Source organism: Podarcis liolepis (assembly GCF_965112155.1).
Source record: "Podarcis liolepis genome assembly, chromosome: 9".
In the NCBI taxonomy this organism is placed as follows: Eukaryota; Metazoa; Chordata; class Lepidosauria; order Squamata; family Lacertidae; genus Podarcis; species Podarcis liolepis.
In genome coordinates, this window is record NC_139564.1 from 18,867,082 (window position 1) to 18,887,145 (window position 20,064).

At 40.1% G+C, this 20,064-nt stretch overlaps 1 protein-coding gene and 1 long non-coding RNA gene across 6 annotated transcripts in view; one reads left to right on the top strand and one right to left on the bottom strand.

The window, feature by feature from the left end:
* The window catches only part of PDLIM5 (PDZ and LIM domain 5), a 123,239-nt gene that overhangs the window by 25,800 nt on the left and 77,375 nt on the right, over nt 1-20,064 (top strand). For all 5 annotated transcript variants that reach the window (XM_083458659.1, XM_083458661.1, XM_083458662.1 and 2 more), the window contains exon 3: nt 13,655-13,806. In XM_083458659.1, the coding sequence (XP_083314785.1) occupies nt 13,655-13,806 (152 nt within the window). The remainder of the gene's footprint in view (nt 1-13,654; nt 13,807-20,064) is intronic.
* On the bottom strand, nt 156-5,704 carry LOC310686049. The gene is made up of 3 exons (XR_014515680.1): nt 5,193-5,704; nt 2,876-2,990; nt 156-581 (listed from the first exon to the last, which is right to left on the bottom strand). It is a non-coding gene; the product is annotated as an uncharacterized lncRNA (long non-coding RNA).

Sequence of the window (20,064 nt, forward strand, 5' to 3'; positions counted from 1 at the left end):
CTGGAGCTGTTGGGAGTTCTTAAGGGCACCAGATTGTGAAAGGCTGCTATAAGATCCTTCTCACCACTGAAGAATTTAATTAGTTTTCACATCATTATGCATCTATAGATATGCTCAGACTCTTTTCTTTTGCTGCAAATTTATTTATTTATTTATTTACTTACTTACTTACCACCCTTCATCCAAAGATCTCAGGATGGTTCACAAGATAAAAATACAAGATAAAAGCATACATAAATAGTTAGAACAAAAATAAAACAAAACTACTTCTCTACCCCTACTCTGTTTTAGTGACAACTTTGATGGAAGACAGTAGTTTCCTCCTACGATCATCCACTCCAACTTCCCCTTATATTTAGCCTCTTTTACTGTGCCTCCTATTTCTTTGACTTGATGTTGTCAGCTCAGCCATAATAAATAAATTCTGTCCAGTTTTCTAGGAAAGGAATTTTCGATTTATTTATTTATTTTGCTTTGAAGTTTGTTTCCACTGTACTCCTCAGCAGTACTCAGAAAGCAACATCTGTGTCTCTTTTGAAGCTAATCGCAATGTGGTAGGAGGCTTGTAATGTCCGTGAGACCTGAAATTATGATGCATTGTTCGGAACATGGCAAGGGACATAAAAGCCCATGGCAGCTCCAGGATACATTTGTCATTCTTAATGTTGACACATTGCAAAGCAAAACTTCCAGAGCTACTGTTTCTTTATCAGCATAAGGCCCTGTTCTTTGCCTCTTTGATGCTTTCCTCACCCTAATCTTGTTTTTCAAATGATCTCCCCGGTCCCTGCTTCTTAAAACCAGTAGCTTTTAATTAAAAGGCGTTAAAATGTCATTATCACAACGTTCTGCTTTCCAGGCTCCATAACTAAACATGATGTTGGAGGCCTCCACAAGATTATCTTAACCGATTTAGCTACGATTCATGACAGTGATATGAAGCTTTTTTAGGCTGTATTGCTATATGCTAAAGCTGGTCCCACTGAATTAAGCAGGGCCCATTTGGTTTAACTTGGATAGAACTGGGTTTCACAATTCCTACAGAAAACAGAACTGAAACAAAATTTATCCAGTTACATTTTTAACATGGAGGAGCAAGAAAATGAGAGTTTTGACCAGTAGCAAGATTTTCACTGACACTGTGCTTCTGCTGCTGCTGCTCTTTTTGTTCTTTTTAAAGGCATAAAGGGTCAGAAAGGAACTTCCAATTATTTGAACCACCTTTTAAAATGAAAGCTTTTTAGCCTGTATGTTCATAGTGACAGCTTAAACTATTCCAGTAACTACACTCAAATCTCTGCAAGGCTCAGTTTTCACACTCATCTCTTCCTTATTTGGACACTGTTTTTCTCTCTGCTTTTTCTTGGATGTATAACCTCATACCACTTGTCAGGTCATGAACCTATTTGTCCTTTTGAGCTTTATTGTAGTCACTGTATTTTAAAGTATGTATTTTGTCTCCCTTGTGGTGGAATTCTTCTTAATGCACATTTAAGGATTTGATTATTATTATTATTTACACTGCAAGCTTAGGTTGTTGTTCCTTTCTTTTTTGTAGATACAAACTGTGTACATAAATATATATACACTGCCTATAAAACAACCCAATTACTGCTAGGGCAGAGGTTAAATGAAAGAGTGTTTCCAGCGGTGGTGGTGGTCATATAGATGATGCAATATTAAGAGCCTTCATGGTTTGAGAACAGAACGTCAATTGTGCAATGTTACTTTGATGCAATCAAGCACTATTTTACAGACAAAAAACCCAACAAATCTTTAGTTGCAACCCAAAAAGTAAAGAAAAATTCCCTTTCTTGAAAAAGTGGCTGCGAAAGGAAGAAAGCCATTTTGGAGGAGGCTTTGTTGTTGCTGTTTCCCAACACCTATCTTACGAAATACATTTTTCCTCTTATACAAAGCCTATAGGCTTTTCTAGTTTTGTGTGTAGGGTGTTTTTTTTTTGTACAGCTTTCTCTTATGAAATACTCAGGTGGAGTAAATGAAAGGTAGTGCCTTCAATGAAGGTAAACGTAGGGCTTGTGATTCTTTCTTTCTTTCTTTCAAGTTCATAGCCCTTGCAGTTTCAGAAGTTAGCCTTAAGTGCATGTGATTGATTGATTGAATGACTGCTTGTAAAATCTTATAAGCAGACAGAATTGTGTTCTGGAAACAGGGTTTTAGTGTTCTTCATAATGCTTTATCCCTCTCCATGACTGATAGAAGCACAATAAATTATTTGCTGTACGTTATTGCAGTGTGTGGATATGCTTGCTGGAAAACACATTTTTTTTTGTTAAAAGCTTTAAGTGTATATCAAGAACTAGGGGCAGTTTGAGCTTTTCCATATGCAAACACAGGCATCAAGCTGCTATTTTTGTATTAAACGTGTAGCCTTTGCACCTCTTAATACGAATTAGTCTTGGTCATTTTGTTATGAGGAATTTGCAGGGTCATATTTTCTACCACTGGCGATTTTCTTTCTGTATCTTTCTTAAGAATATCTACATGAGTAATAAAAATAACCATGTAGACCGCAATCCCATATGCTCCTTTTGAACTCAGTTCAGCTTACATCTGAGCAGACATGTATAGGATTGAATACTCTGTAAATCTCTGACTGCGCTTTGTAGGATTTTCTGGCAATAAAATATTCCATAAGCCATTTGTTTATGATAGTAAGCCCTGTAGGTTTTTAAAGGCCAATGAATGAATGCTTTCAAAAAAAACATAGACTGTCATGAATAAAGATTGTTCCACAATAAATTATGTCACCATAAATTGTCAGAAATCTCCTTTTTCGAGCTTTCTTGCAAATAAGCAAGCACAAAAGGAGTCCAAGTTAGTAGACCAAAATCACCTTACATCTCAGACCTACTTGATGATTTTAAAGTGTGCTGCAGGGAAACTCTCCTAACTGTCTTTCATTTTCTTTTTTTTAATATGACCATTTCTAGTTTCTCCATTATATAATCCTAAACTGGGCTGCAGTCCTGTACAATAAAACAGAAAAAACACTATATTAAAACCAGTTCAACCCAACTTTACAAAAGCAGATAAAAATACAATAATGAAATAACCAGCCACAATATGGGTTCCTCACTTGCAGCTGTGATAAAATTCCTAACAATCCACAAAAGGCCAAATAAGGAGATGAGTTTTCACCTGATGAAAAAATGACAACAGTTTCACTGCTAGTTGTGCTGCTTAAGGGGAGGAATGCCCTAGTCAGGGTGTCAACACTGATAAGACTCTGTTTCACCACTTAAGTAACTTTTCTTGATGGTGCAACAATGAGACACATACAGTATCTCTTAGCCTAATTTACCAGTTCTGAGGATAAAAGTGGGGAGAGACTATCCCTTTAGCTGGATGGATGAAAACCAGCAATTGACCAGTTTGTTTGTTTTTTTAAAGAAAAATCTATGACGGCAGCTTGAGGTTGAAAAACAAGACATGCTGTCCTAACATCACATTACTTTATTTGTGAATTGTTTCCCATGTAGCATTTTGTATAGAAAGAACCATATACATGCAAAGAGGTTTAAACATCCATGGCTGTTAAAACTCGGTGTGTTACAAAGTCAAGGGGTAGAAACATCAGTAGGAGATTGCACAGTGCATATAAAGGGTTGCAGTGGTAGCACTTGTACTGCTACTTGGGATTTGGGTGGATCCATGAAAAAGGTAATAATAGTGGGAAATGAGGGCTGCTGCTATTAAAAGCAGAACCAAACTGAGGATACAGAAATTGGAGCCTTTCTGTTTTGCACATGGCATTCCTGGGAAAGCACCACTCCTCCCTTTCAGTTGAAATGGAAAACAAATAAGTGAGAGCTATTAGTGTCCCAATAGTCAGATCAGATCAAGAAAGGAGGAAGCTTTCCTCATAATACAGCTGATGTTGAAACATTCCTTCCCAAACCTCCAGACAGCAGTTATGGTTTTTATTGCTCTAACTTTATTTTTCCTTTCCAAATACCCCAAATGGCCTTGGGTTTGTTTTGATATATTGCCTTTTTATAGAGAGGGTTTCAGTGAAATGCAGCTAAGTTGATCTTGTGAAACAGCTTCTCCAAACAGTGCCAAACTGTGAATGAGTATCAAGATGCTCCCCCCCCCCAGACAATAGAATCATAGAATTGTAGAGTTGAAAGGGATCCCAAGGGTCATCTAGTCCAACCCTCTACAATGCAGGAATCTCAGCTAAAGCATCCATGACAGATGGCCATCCAACCTTTGCTTTAAAACCTCCAAGGAAGGAGAGTCTACCACCTCCCAAGGGAGGCTGTTCCAGACCAATTCAGTCTGTATCCCTAGCAGCTGTTACAATTGCTGCTGAGTAGTAGATAGGTAGCCGTGTTGGTCTGCCATAGTCAAAATAAAAAAATTCCTTCCAGTAGCATCTTAAAGACCAACTAAGTTAGTTCTTGGTATGAGCTTTCGTGTGCATGCACACGAAAGCTCATACCAAGAACTAACTTAGTTGGTCTTTAAGGTGCTACTGGAAGGAATTGCTGCTGACTTAATCTCAGTATGAAATAGGGAAGGTTTCATAGTGCCACAGGTGTAATCCCCATGTTGGATTTTTACTAGTGTGTGTGTGTGTGTGTGTGTGTGTGTATATGTGTATTTGCTTTCAGAAGTGGGTTGTGGAGCTATCCTTGGAATGGTCACAATTTTGATCCTTCCCAAAAGGTACGTTTTTGTTTTAAAAGTAAAAATAGAATTCTCAAATAGAGACTGAAATAATATATTTAAGATACACATAATGCATATGGGGGAACAGAATGTTTGACTAGTCCCCAATCCTTTATTGTTATGCAGCAGTAAAGACCTGGAATAAGTAGCACATCAAGTAGACGCCTAGGCTGAAACCTTGCTTTCTGAATGCTGTTTCAAATTGGTTGTTGGTCCCAGAGCAAGGTCTCTAGCTTCTCAGAGCTACAGTCTTGGTGAAGCTAAGCAGGTTTGGAGCTTCCTTGATAGAGGACAGTCTGGGAATCCTATGTACTTTGGTTGAATGGGGGAAATAATATAAATGATTTCTGTATGTTTCTCCTGCCTATATTAAGTGGTGCAGTCCCTCCAGACTGTGCCAGATACCTCTTTGGAGCTATTATATAAAAACTAGCAGTATAGATTTTTTTGGCATGTTTTCTGGAAGGCAAAGCAGTAGTGGGCTGTGTGCTCACCAAATCTTGATTATCCCAATGGTCCATAACACTTCATGTCCTCTATTTGCAGGGAAGAATCGCTCTACTGTTAGCTCTGTTTAAATACTCGACACTTTATAAAGTAGTGTTGCTGTTGATTTAGGTACCCTTGGGAGAAAACGACAAGTCTGTAATTATTCACATACTTTCAATGCCAGTATTATGGGTGAAGTCTTCACTGCCAACTTCTTCCTCAGTACTCATTTGCAAACTAGGAATTAAAGACCAAATTTAAATCCAAAGCAAAATTACATAGATGGATTACAGAACAGTTGGATATAGTTAGTATGTGATAGAAAGGATGATGCAGCCAGCTATTTAAAAGGTGTGAACCATCCCCATCTAAGAGCAAACTGCATGCAGCCGAGTGGCAATAGCACAGAGCCACAGAGAAAAAAGAGCAAGGCATCAACATGCTTCGTGGGTTGAACCCTGAAGTACAGTATAAAGTAAAGGTAAAGGGACCCCTGACCATTAGGTCCAGTCGTGGCCGACTCTCGGGTTGCGCCGCTCATCTCGCTTTATTGGCCGAGGGAGCCGGCGTACAGCTTCCGGGTAATGAGGCCAGCATGACTAAGCTGCTTCTGGCGAACCAGAGCAGCGCACAGAAATGCCGTTTACCTTCCCACCGGAGTGGTACCTATTTATCTACTTGCACTTTGACGTGCTTTCGAACTGCTAGGTTGGCAGGAGCAGAGACCAAGCAACGGGAGCTCACCCTGTTGCGAGGATTCGAACCGCTGACCTTCTGCTCAGCAAGTCCTAGGCTCTGTGGTTTAACCCACAGCGCCACCCACGTCCCTGAAGTACAGTATACAGAAGTACAAAATCTTTTCTTAAAAAAACAACAGAAGGCGCACCTCCCCCCCCCAAAAAAAAACCCAACCCAGTGAACACTGAGCATGATTAGTGGCTTGCAGGAGCCACAGAGTGTTGAGTGTCAACTGACAAAGGAAAAACTGAAGGCAGGGGAAGAAATAATAGCCCTGCTTAAGCTCAGTCTTAAAGTATGCCTGGCTGCAGCTTTGAGCAGTACTCCTGTTATGGATTGAAAATACGCTGCAACAGGCTGTTTCAGGTCATACTTGTAATGTAACTGCTATTTAAATTGGTGTGGCTGGTGGAAAACTGAAGCCAGAATTGTGTGAAAAGTCATACCTGTACTTTCGATAGAAAGCAACCAAGCAACTTTGCTGTGAGTATATTTCATTGTGTAGCACTATAATTGTAGCAGAGGTCTGCTTAATAAGCATGCTACAGGAAGCTAAAATTTCTTGGCCAGATCTTCTGACTACAAATTTATCATCTTGATGCAGCCAGGCAAGTAGAATGCATGAAGCGTATTCTGAAATCCTTATTACTGAGGGCTGACATACCGTGGCATGGTATGTGTCTAATGACATTTACAGTACCAGCAAATGTCATGTACATTTTCATGCTGGGCTTTCGGCTCAGGAAGGCTCTTGTGGAGCACTAAGTAAATGGCACCTTTGTGAAACATAAGCTGTTGAATACCAACAGCACTCAATTTTTGCAGCACCTTCCACTGGGGGAACCAAACATTTTCCCAACCAGTTTGCTCATTTGCGACTCATTTTGAGTTTTGAAATGAAAGCACCTTGCCGTGAATCTGGAATTGCGTACAAGTTAAATTAAGAGAATGTGAAGGTAGGCATGATATTGGAATCACCAAAAATATCATTCTGATTGGACTATATTTGCTTGCACTTATTTTTTGTTTTCATAAACAAGTGAAGTTATTCTCTTTAGGTTCATATAAATAATAGGCAGGCTTTAATAATTCTCAGAGTTATATAGGAAAACTTGTTAGACTCTACCAGGGGAACAAAGTCTTTTGGGTTAATGGAATGGCCCAAGGAACAGAACCCAAGCATACACATTATCCACTAAACTTCACATTTGACTCTAGCTGAGTCTTACATTAGACATGCACTAAACTCTAAGGGAGTCTCCAACCTGCACAATTGGAAATCTTGAGAGAAAAACGCTAATGATTCCCAGGACCCTCCAGAAGGCACTTAGACTCTTCTGAAACAAATAAAACATAGGCAGCCTGATAAAAAAAAACAGGCAGCTGCTTCTAATTCCTGTAAATATAAAAATTAGACAGGGCAGGAGGCATCGGTGAGTGTGCAATAGTGCTGGTGGCTTCATATTGTGCTCTCTGATGTATAGTCAGTTGGCATTTCTTGCAACATATACTCTCACCATCATTTAGAGTTGACATCTCCCCCCTGCTTCTGTATACTAAAGGCAGTTAGACTATACATGAAGGTAAGAAAAATGCTCCCAAGAAATATGAATTCATTGTTATATGTGGGTAGTTTATGGGAAGAAAAATATGTGCAAAATCTTATTTTTTGACACTAATCATTTGCATTTACTATATAAAATGAACATACAAAATAATGTGTTTGAGTGCAAAGTTTAACAAACTTCACTCGAAATCAATTCCATGTTAATTAGCACTATCAACAAGAATGTAATCCTGCTTTCCATTTTGACAAGATGAATTTTTACTGTAACATTAGCCAAAGCCACATTTTAACATTGATAACTCCCAGTAGGCCACTTTGTCTTGCTTATCAGGGGGATATCAGCGCATATTTTTTAAAGCCATGAACACTCTTTTTTTGGTCTTGTACAAATAGAGCATTTCAGCGCAAAGCTGAAAAAGATATGCTGCTTTGCACACATTGATTTAGACAAAACTCTGGATCGTCTAATGGCTGGTGGAGGTGGCGAAAGAGTGGGTGAATTTAAGCATGAGAATATAAGGTGCTGGAGGAACATATACCCTGATCTTAGTATGATTATAAAATCAGGAACATTGCGTCTGCACTGACTTAAATAGGAAAATAATATTGCTGTAAGGAGGAAGGTGTGTGGCAACAACCAGTTTAGAAATAATGAATCTTGGACTCATGTCGAAACTGTTTGTAGAAAGGGAACCTTGCTTGTCCTTTGGGGAGGAGGAATCCAGAACATTGCAGTGCTATCAGGTTATAAGAGGATACAAGAGAAATAAAGAGGGGATCCCTATATATAGCAGTTGGCTGAGTGTGCAGTTTCTTCTATGAACCATTCCAAATCAGACATCTAGCATGCACTCTGCCAAAAAGCGACATGTGTTCACCAAAAAGAGCAAGCAGCGATAGCAACAAATCTTGAGTGCCATTTCATAGTCTTGCAGCTCAACCATACTACTGACTCTTGGATCTGCTGCAGAAATAGAAATTTTGTAGGACCGTAGTTAGCTAACATGCTGTCAATAAATAACCTCTGACACCTTTTTTTTAAAAAAAGTAGAAAAGCTTGGATTAATTGAAAGAGCCAGGAACAGTTGCCGCATGAAACAATGAGGTTAATTTCCAATAGAATACAATGTTCAAAAAGAGGCTATAGGGTTAAGGAAATGCTGATGGGGGAGATTAGGATAATAAATGTCTCCTCAGCATCTTCCTGACTATAGCAAGTACATCAGAGGTTGTTTCACAGTTATCTCTACCCTTCTTGAAGACACACAACTCTCCATCCAGACAGCCAAAGAGGCATTAACAGGGACAAATGAAAGATAGCTCCGTTGGTAGAGCATGAGACTTCTAATCTCAGGGTCGTTGGTTTTAGCCCTACGTTGGGTGAAATATTCCTACATTGCAGGGGGTTGAACTAGATGACCCTTGTGGCCCCTTGTAGAGTTAGAAGGGGCCACAAGGGTCATCTATTTCAACCCCCTGCAATGTAGGAATATTTCACCCAACATGGGGCTAAAACCAGCAACTCTGAGATTAGAAGTCTCATGCTCTACCATTCTACAATTCTGACTCTTATGAAGGCTTTGTTCCCCTAGTTTATGAAAGTGACCCGGAACCTACAACTAATCCAGAATGCGGCAGCTAGACTGGTGACTGGGGTCGGCCGCCGCGACCATATAACACCGGTCTTGAAAGACCTACATTGGCTCCCAGTACGTTTCCGAGCACAATTCAAAGTGTTGATGCTGACCTTTAAATCCCTAAATGGCCTTAGCCCAGTATACCTGAAGGAGCATCTCCACCCCCATCATTCTGCCTGGATGCTGAGGTCCAGCGCTGAGTGCCTTCTGGCAGTTCCCTCACTGTAAGAAGCAAAGCTACAGGGAACCAGGCAGAGGGCCTTCTCGGTAGTGGCGCCCGCCTTGTGGAACGCCCTCCCATCAGATGTCAAAGAGATAAACAACTACCTGACATTTAGAAGACATCTGAAGGCAGCCCTGTTCAAGGAAGTTTTTAATGTGTGATAGTTTAATGTATTTTTAATCTTTGTTGGAAGCTGCCCAGAGTGGCTGGGGAAACCCTGCCAGATGGGCGGGGTACAAATAATAAATTTATTCTATTACTATGTCTGTTTTGCCTTTCCTGCCCTCCAGAACTGGAAGCTGAGCTAGCTTAGCTTGCTGTTGCACTTGCAACAGTTAAAGAATATAGTCCCATGGAACAGGACGGGCGACACAGAGAAAAAAGTGTGGCATGGGTCAGCTTCTAGCAAGCAACCCCAAAAGCTGAAAGAGCTTTTTTTTCTGATAGAGTCCAAGCTTAGACCTGGGAGTCATTGCATGACAGAAGATATGTGTGGGGAGATTCCTGCGAATAGAGCTGATTAAGTGTTATGACACAGGATAAAAGCCAAGGCATAGCGACAACTCCACCCTTCTGCTGTATTATGAGAGAGGTGCTATTGGAAAGTTTCTCAGGAAATAAGAAGAGGAGTACCTCATGTGATTAATGCAGGGTGTGTTTGCTGGTTGAAAGGCTGCAATGCACTTGTATGAACTGGCTCATTCCCACATAACATTAGTGTGATGGTGCTGCCTCTGTGGGCACTAATGGATATGGATGGAGCAGTGCATGTGGTTAAAGGCATTTAGATGTGACCAGCAATATGGAGAATGGCCATGTTCAGGTTTCTTGCACAAATCAGTTGTTTGTTTGTTTGTTTGTTTCATTTATGAAACTTCCAAAACTCTACAAGGAAAACATGCACAGAATAATTGCACATATAAAAACTACTAAAGTGATTGCATGTAGGAATGTGTGTGTGTGTACTGCTGTGTGTGTGTGTTGAAACAACACACTTATTAAATCAATTCAAATTCAATACTATTACCAACTGGGATAAAAATTATCTACTTAGAGGGTTTGTTGAAAGAGGGACAACTTCAATTGGTGCCTGAAAGACAATACAGAAAGTGTCTGTATGACATACAAGGGAAGCGTGTTCCTCTTTTGCACTGTGGGGGCATTTCTACTTGCTCACAGCAGCTTAAACTCTTAAAGAAGTTTGTTCATGTGTGCACAAAAATGCAGTCATAAAATAATTAAGAGAAACGGCATTTATTCGCAAGGCTGAATAGAAGAAATCAAATGACAGAGATTAACATTTTCATTTAGCATTGCTATATTTGAAAGGAATTGGCAAGAGCAGAAACCCAAAAGTGAGACTGATTTATCATTTGTGAGTTGAGTTATGGTTAATAGCTGGGAAGTAATGGTTGGAAATGCGAGCAATGGAAATTTCTCCCCTCCAAGACCGAATGCTCTTTATGTGAATGGGGCAGGGGTAATTAATTTATCAACAGTGAGGTCTATGTAGCAGTACAGCAGTGCAATAAATTATTAGAGAAAGGTATGGAAGCTCCATGCCGTGAGACACTTGAAACTTGGCAGAACAGAAGCATATGCGAACATACAGAAGGGAATAATCCTACATTGGCAGGCTGAATGGAAAGGATAACTTGCTCTTTCCATCTTTATATTCTTTTAAGATTTTATTCATGTTCCCAGTGGCGGTTCTATTCATTCACTTGCTGCTGAATAATTACTGAACTATTTTCATTCTCTTCAAGCAAGAGATGCTGATTTTTCCCTTGCCGGTTAATTTGATCTAAATTTTAAAATGTTAAATAGTTGAGTTAAAGGGCATGGATTTCGACTTAATGTTGAGGTTCTCTCTGGCTGTTGCTGCCTAATAATACCAATACAGTGGTGCCCCGCAAGACGAATGCCTCGCAAGATGAAAAACCCGCTAGACGAAAGGGTTTTCCGTTTTTCGATGCGCTTTGCAAGACAAATTTCCCTATGGGCTTGCTTCGCAAGACGAAAGTGTTTTGCGAGTCTTGCGATTTTTTTCGCTTTCCTCCCCCCTTTTTCTAAGCCGCTAAGCCGCTAATAGCATTTTAGCCGCTAAGCTGCTAAGCCTTTAATAGCCGCTAAACCGCTAATAGCGCTAATCCGCTAAGCCGCTAATAGGGTTGCTTCGCAAGACGAAAATACCGCTAGACGAAGAGACTCGCGGAACGGATTATTTTCGTCTTGCGAGGCACCACTGTACAGTATATACCTTAAAATGAATTTTGATCAAAATAAAAGAGTAAAAAGGGTTGTATGTTGGGTTGTTGCTCAGAAAACAGTGGAATAAGGAGGGGACAATTTTTGGTGAATCCCTCCCCCCCCCACACAGTCCCCACAGCCCCTAAATCTGCTCCAGAGGTGTGTTTTTGGGGGGGGGGCGGTTAATGCAGAGGAGATTGAGGGGAGGAGGATGCATAGGGGAAGGGACACCACTGAGAATTAGGTCTCATCCTATTTTGCTGACAGAAGCCTTTCTGCACAACATCAATTGATAGCATTTGCAACGATCTACTAAAATTTGTTTCCTTGCAGTCAGATTCTTGAAGCATATTATTACTGCAAGATCTGCATTTTTAAATGTGATCTGTAATTATTGAGCTCTACAGAGCATGCCCTCCTGGTTGCTCCATTGCCTTCACCTGTACATCTTGAGGTGGTCACCGAGAAGGACTTCTCTTCTGTTTATTCAGCCTTTAGCATCCCCACCCTCACAAGGCGCCAACCATAACAACATTTCGGTGTCTGTTAAAAGAGGTGTTTTTTAAATTGAGCATTTGCTGATTTGTATCAGTCAGCTTTTAGTAGTACAGGTGTTACTCAACTAAGTCACACACAGAAAACAAAATTGGGCGTGAATCCTAAGATAAGTTAACTTGAAGTAGGTCACTGGAAGGAAAGTCTCCTATACGCTGTTTCCAATACCATCCTACATTTTTCAAGAGACTCCCAATTTTCCAAAGAAATGTTTCGGTGGACAAAGGGGGCTACAGAGGTGGGTGAGAAACTTTCCTTCCACGAACTTCTTTCATATTAACATTTCTTAAACTCCTAGGTTGTTAGATATAAGGAGTTTTTGGGCCTATTTTAGTTGCCTCCCACTTGTATTCTCAGAAAGCATTGTTTCCCATGTCTGATGTAATATAATAGAGTACGAAGGCTGCTGCCTGGAACTGCCTAGAATATTGTTTGGGCTTCCATTTACATAATCAATGCAGAGATCATGCATGCACACCCATACTTTGCGCTGATGATGGCGGCAGCTTTGATCAAGTTTCTGGATCCACTTATCTCACTTTCAGTTTTGTATGTCATTTTGTAGTGCTACTTCTTCACTTATAACTCATGAATAACCTTGTCACGTTGAATGAAAAAGGATCTACAGTTCTAGATGCAATGCTCACAACATGAGAGTGACCTCTCTAAAGAGATGCAAGAAGTTTCTGGTTTTCACTACTGGTTTCAGTGAAGATGATTGACCTGCCCTGGGCATGTGCAGGCATGTTTCCTAATTGGTCCAGGGAGTTGGGTGTGTATTCACAAGGCCCTCTCTAATCTGTTCTCCGCTGACAACTTTATGGATGGCTTCCCATTCCCAATTTCATGTGGACTGGTGATGCCGATTTCCCTAGATCTATTTGCTAACAACTCTAGGTCTATAGTACTAAAGTTGCACTTGGAGGCATGGTCCTCAAGATGAGGAGGGGCTTTGTTTTGAATCACACAGTCCTACCAGCACATTGCTGCCATGAGAGAACCTATGCTGAGTACTACAGACAGTATAGTTGTAGAGCATGAGATTCTTGACCTCAGGGTCGCAGGTATGAGTCCCACGTTGGGCAAAAAATTTCCTGCATTGTAGGGTGTTGGTCTAGACAACCCTCACAGTCCATTCCAACACTACAATTCTATAATTCTATGACTTGTTAGTGTTCTGTACTGATCATTGTATGGTTGTAGCACAACATGACTTAAGTGAACATTGCCAGTGGTCAAATAATCAAATAATCCTTCCCCTCCATCAATTACTGTTGGAGCTGGACTTTAAAGTACGGACTGAATGCTCTTTTCTAGAGGCCACCATGCCCTGCTGGGATCGCGTGACTTGATCCTTACAATGAATTCTTATTGTAAGAACGTTTGTAACATTTGGTTTTTGAATGACCACTTAGAAACTTCACAAACTCTGATGCTCTTGGGTGGTAATTTTCTAAAAAAACTAATACTTATATCTTTGCATTTGTTACCTTGCAGTTGAGTGATGGAGGCAAAGCGGCTAATGCAAACGTGGGAATAGGTGACGTTGTTCTCAGTATCGATGGGATAAGTGCCGATGGCATGACTCACCTGGAAGCACAAAACAAGATCAAGACCTGTTCAGGCAAACTGACTATGAATCTGCAAAGGTAAATGCTTTTTTTTTTTTTAAAAATGTAATAACTCTTACTTCTAAGGAAAACCCACACATTGTTCTTTTTGTATGTTGGAATGCATGTATATCAACCTTTGCTTGATGGCATCCTTTGATGTTTTGCGATGTAATTGAGTTATGTAGCTTGAAGGGGCATCATTAATTTATTATTATTATTTTACTAAAATGGTTGGGTGTATTTGTATGACAAAAAACCTGTCAGATCACCCTGTAGATAAACATCTCCTGAGCTTTTAGCTTGCTAATACAGAGCTAAAATTTCACCTAACTTAGTGATATTTGTAACCTTTCCTCCTTATACTTCCTTTGAAACCTTGTATCTTGTCTTTGTTTTTATGTCCTAAAGGCAATGAACTAGTATACTCTGAACCTATAGAGAATGAACTATCATTATCAAAACCACTACCCCCCCAAAAAAATCTAAATCTGCTTCTGTGTCCAAGTATGAGACCTGACAAAAACGTTTGATTGCATTACCTATTGCTTGTAAGTGTCAGTGTCCTCTGTGTGTGTTTCCATCCAATGATTTGATTTAGGGAGGAATGATAGTGGTGATAGAAAACCAGAGTTTTAACTTGGAGCTCAGCCTAGGACCACTTCTCAGTAAGGAAGCTTCAGCCTTGGAATATGAACAGTACCTAAAAAATAGAAACCTGAGAGCATCTCCCCTCTTCATCACTGAGTTGACTATAGTTCATCCTGTACACCTGGAAATTAGATTTTAGAGTGCATCATTCAGGCAGGGTTTATATTAAACTAAAATATCATCCGGTACTTGTCACTGTAAACAGTTTATTTGTTCTGCAGGAGAGAGCATCCTCCAGAAATGGACCTTGAATGTGGTGGGACCTTCCTTTTTGTATGAGACAACCACTATCTTTGTTATCTTTTAGGTGTTTGTTGAGCCTTTATAACCAGCTGGGATAGCCATCTTCACTGAGAATCCTTGTGGCTTCTCAGTGAAGATGGCTATCCCAGCTGGTTACCTGTTTTGGATTTGAAACTGATATTCTACAAGTTGAATTACTGCTGTTTTTTATGTTGTTTTGCTTTTGTTTTTATATGTGCACGTGTTTTTGCATATGACAGATTTGCAAGAATGATTTCCTCATCAGAGTTTGGGGGTGGGGAAGGAAGTGTGTGGAGCAGTAATAGGGCAATATGGGGAGTGGAATGTGGCAGCAATCCTGGTTTTTAGCCTTTATTTGGTACTTAAATTGGAAGATCCTTGGAGCTTTCCACTGAGTTATTCCGATAGTGAATGAGTTAGTGTTTCAGCTTCCATACAGGATATGAGTCACTAGTGTCTGCTACCTGACAGCTGGAGGCAAAGTCAGCTTATCACAGGATTAGGCGAGCAAAGATCAAATAAATTGTCCTTTGGTACCAGACTTGGTATCTTAGCATTGTTTAAGGGGGAATGCTGTCTTGTGGGTTTGTGCCAGTTTCCAGTCCCATATTCTCCATCTGTTTCTAATCCTCTTTGGATCCCGGAAACATTAGACAGTGTTGTCTCAGTACCAATGCCTATCACATATTTTCCTACTGCCATGGTTACTAGCAGAAGCAACAAAAGTTTTGTGGCACCTCAAATTTTACTATGGTGCAAGGTTTTGAGTGCTGGAACCCACTTAATCAGATGAGTGAATTGCTGTTCTTTGTCAGGAAGTTCGTGTTATTGGCAACACTGCTTTGTGAATGGTCATTGAAATTCTTTTATATTCATTCAAGCCTGAATTGTCTCAGTCGTCTTCATTTCATTTCCCTCTTTCCTCCACTTATTGTACATATATTTATCTACACCCATGTGCATATAAATCTGTCAGTTTAGGATTACACTTTTTGCATCTTATGAAATAGTCTGTAGTCCATGAAAGCCTACACTATAACAATTTTTTCAGTCCTTAGGGTGCCACAAGACTAATATATTTGCTGTAATAAACTAACCCCTGGAAATGGTTAGTAGAAAGGATACTTAGGGTTCCAGGATATGCTGTATCCAGATAGATGCCTGGGGGCACTCCTTTTGGCCCTCATGTCTGCTGTATAGTAAGAGCTGTAGAAGTCTGTAGCTCACTTCATATGTTATGAATGAGACCTCATGTGTTGAAGAAGAAGCTTGCCATTGTCCTGATCTTGTCACTGAACCAATGTCCCAATGTAGACACCATGCATGTAGATGTCCCCAAATAGGAAGCCTTTAGGCGTAAAGCTCTAGGTAAACTGGGGCCCTGCATGATGCATCTCTATGCATGTAGGTTTCTGCTCTTGGTTCCATCAATGACTTTGGGGGCTCCAGACTTTGAAAGCAGGGCTGTGCACACAGCATTGTTTCCTCTTTATCATGTGTAAAGGTAAAGGGACCCCTGACCATTAAGTCCAGTCGCGGACGATTTTGGGGTTGCGGTGCTCATCTCACTTTACTGGCCAAAGGAGCCTGCGTTTTGTCCACAGACAGCTTCCAGGTCATGTGGCCAGCATGACTAAGCTGCTTCTGGCGAACTGGAGCAGCGCACAGAAGCGTCGTTTACCTTCCTGACGGAGTGGTACCTATTTATCTACTTGCACCTTGACATGCTTTCAGACTGCTAGGTTGGCAGGAGCAGGGACTGAACAACGGGAGCTCACCCTGTCGCGGGGATTCGAACTGCCGACCTTCTGATCAACAAGCCCTAGGCTCTGTGGCTTATACCACAGCGCCACCTGCATCATGTGTAGACCCCTTTAATAAGCATACAGTTTCAAGGCAGCTTCTGTTATGCTGTTACTAGAAAACAGGTAAATGACTGCAGCGTATGCCAGAGATTTCGGTTTATGCCGAAATAACAGCAGACAGCACTTTCATCAAAGGCGTGAATTGGTGTGAACATTCCTAAACTGCTCCCTCTGTCAGATATATTCCAGCAGTTGCCTGTTAAAATGCACAAGTTCCATCCTCTTTCTTTTTAACACTTTGAACTGTTAGAATGGTACTCTAAAAGTGAAGGGGGATGTTGACAATGTTTTCAGCAGCTGCTGCAGCTACTGGTACTATCTTTATTAGCATCAAGAGTGTACCATGTTTTGAACAGAACACAGCAATGACATATTCCCAATCCTGAAGCCTTCTCACATCAGGTTGATAAGATAAGAGTGGAACTGAAAAATCAGGGATTCAGTGAAGTAGGAAACTGGCACAGGGAGTGTTCTTGTGAACGCTTTCTGCTAAATAATTTGCTTTGTTTATGGTTTAGTTTGTTCTCATCATCAGGCACATGAAATCTATTTAAGGTTGTGAGCATGTCTATAACCATCTTTCACAGCACCCTAACTTCCCCAATGGCTTTGTAGGATTATTATTATTATTATTTTGCTCCCTGGTATTTGATTTTTTTTCTTTTTCAGTTGAAGTACAGACTTGTTTCCCATGAGAACGGATGGAAACCAGATGCAATTTTTTGGACAGACTTCAACTCCAAGTCATTTAACACACACTTGGATAAATTATTTTATAAGCTACTGAAAATAAATGTATTAAACGGTACATCTATTTCCAGTTGAGTTGAATGGGGATGATATTTTTACAACTTTTCTTCTGGAGAGACCTGTAATAGAAAGTATATAGAGTGCTGCAGTTATATAAGTCACTCCCCATCCCCCTTTCCATGCACCCATCTCTTTCTTATACGTAATGTGAAACAGAATGCCAATTGAAAGCTTCTTTTAAAAAACAAACATTTTGGTACTGAAGAAATTTGAGCAAAGCAATAATAGTCATGGGAAAAGGGTTACGCAGACCCACCAACCACAGTTCAAACTATTTCCCTTCTCTCCCCAACTCCCACTGAAAATTTGGTTGTCTTTATAAACAAAAAAGAGCATCAGTGTTCCATTACACTAATTTGTGTGGAATGTACTTGGCATCTTTTGTTTTAGCGTTAATTTGGAGAAGAGCCTATAGGGGAGCTTGTCACCATAGTGATCCTTCTCATATTTCCTATAGCAATCCTCCTCATGTTTTTTTCCCTTTCCTTACAAACCATAGTCTCAATATTAAGCACAATCATGTGCATGCAATCCTAAGTACCTGGTTATTCCAGTCTTCATCAATCATTTCTTCTGTGTAAACCGTATAGTATGCCTGCTCCGCTAAAAATATTAATCTAAACTGTGCATAGGGTGGGGACAAATGTATGTATTTGGGGGAATGAAGCTATTGGAGATGTAACTATGATGATGATGATGTCTAGCTTTGTGTCTCTTCCATGTTATCAAGAAGGGGGGCAGGAGAGTGTTCTCAGAAAGGTAATCTTTAAAAGAAGCTAAGAGTGGGAGGAGCTACACTGATAAGATTGCGGCTGACATTTTTTGTCATTTCCATTTATGAACTGCTAAATGGCTATTCATAAACTACCCCCTTCCCAAAAGTTCAAGAGATGCTCAAACACTTTCAGGGGAAATTAGAAGGGTGAATCAATGACCTCTTATTTTAAAGGACAAATTCCTCTTGTTTTCTCCTCTACACTTTGTTTTCTGCTTTCAGAGAGGAGCTGTTCCTCTTTATTACATTTAGGACTTCTGTTTTCTGCTTCTTCTTTCCAGCTTCATTAACTTAAAAGATATCAGTAAAATGATATGTAGTATTCGCTGTACGTTTCTCCCACTTCTTTCTTAATGAATTCCTGCATCTACTCAAACTGTAGACCGCAACAACATAAACTATCTGCAGGAGACTGTGTGCCAATAAAAGTTATGGCATGTTAAAAAGAATGGTATTGAGAAGTTTCACTTCTGCAGAAGGGTTGTAATTTAACACAATGGTTTTTCGTTGTGGCTGATTCTATGACACTAGGATCATGTTGGGATCATATATGTGTTTGGAGGGTGTACCCCAGAATACAGTCAACAGTCATGCAAAGGAATTTTGGCTATCTAAAATGCAGATAGTAGCAATTGCCCAGTTTAAATTTCTTGACTTGCCAGATGAAGGGATGCTTTAATCCTGCATTTGGAAGCAAGCCTCCTTGATGTCACTCGCTTTGAAGTACTTAGGCTCATGATATGATAAGTTGCTAGAGTTCCTAATAGTTGATCTCTTTTGCCTTAAATAGTCTATAAAGTTAATAGCTTAGGGTTTTGATTCTGGTTTTGGTTCAGGAATAGGATTTATTTACGTCAGAATTCATTGAGTTATTTTTCTATTTTTATTCTGCCTGATTTGGTTTAAAATGCTAGTTGCACGATGAGCACAGTATTAACTAACTGGCTATTTCCTCCTGTCTCTCTCTCTTTTTAATGCCAGTGAGTATACTGTCAGGTACTACATTTCCCTTGAGGGGCTGGCAAAAGTTGATGTGAATTAGTTTCCCAGATGAATGCAATTTTGTGGAATTTGCTATACTTCGGAATTCCTAAAACTTTAAATAAACACAAGGGGCAGAATTCTTGATTCCAGCTATGTTTAACCCTCGGCAGACAGCACTTTGCCCTGTGCTCACAGTTTTAAAAACCTCAAAGCATCCTGCAAGTAAAATGAATTTGACACAGCTAAGCCCCGTAGTGAAGTTCAAAAGCAATCGTGTTGGATAGAGATGGAATGCTGAAAGCTGGAAGGGAGGTGAAAAAGTCAGCTATTTTGACAGGATATGCAAAACTATCAGGTGGAAGCAATGTGGAATTCATCATAACAGAATGGTAATAACATTTCACAGCAGTCTTGTAAGGCACTTGCCAACATATTGTAAAAGCTGTTGTGCCTTTGCATTTATAAACTTTATCTGTAACAAAGATTAGCCTATTTTGCAACATCCAAAATGCAGGGTTGTATCCAACTCAGGGTAGAGCCATTGAAATTAATGGCTCAAAGTTAGCCCTGGCTATCAATTTCAGTGGGTTTACTCCATGTAGAACTAACACTTGTTTTGAGCCCCATGGCTCTCCTTTGTTAGTACAGTAATCATATCTGGTGTTTAGATTTTGAAAATTGATGTGCATATACCAACAACCACTATCCCATTTACCATGGGATGCCAAATCCTTCATTCTCTACCTTTAATAAGGCAGACCCCTAATCCTAATCCCCAGCTCTTCCAAAACTCCCAACTTTTTTTATGTTTGTGAATTTCTCATAAAAACCTTTGAAATGAGAACATTTTGCATCCCAGACAATACCCGAGATACTTTGTATATTTAGTGATTGCCATTGAGCCATCCAGTTACTGCCCAATGATTAACTTGCTAAGTGCACCAAATG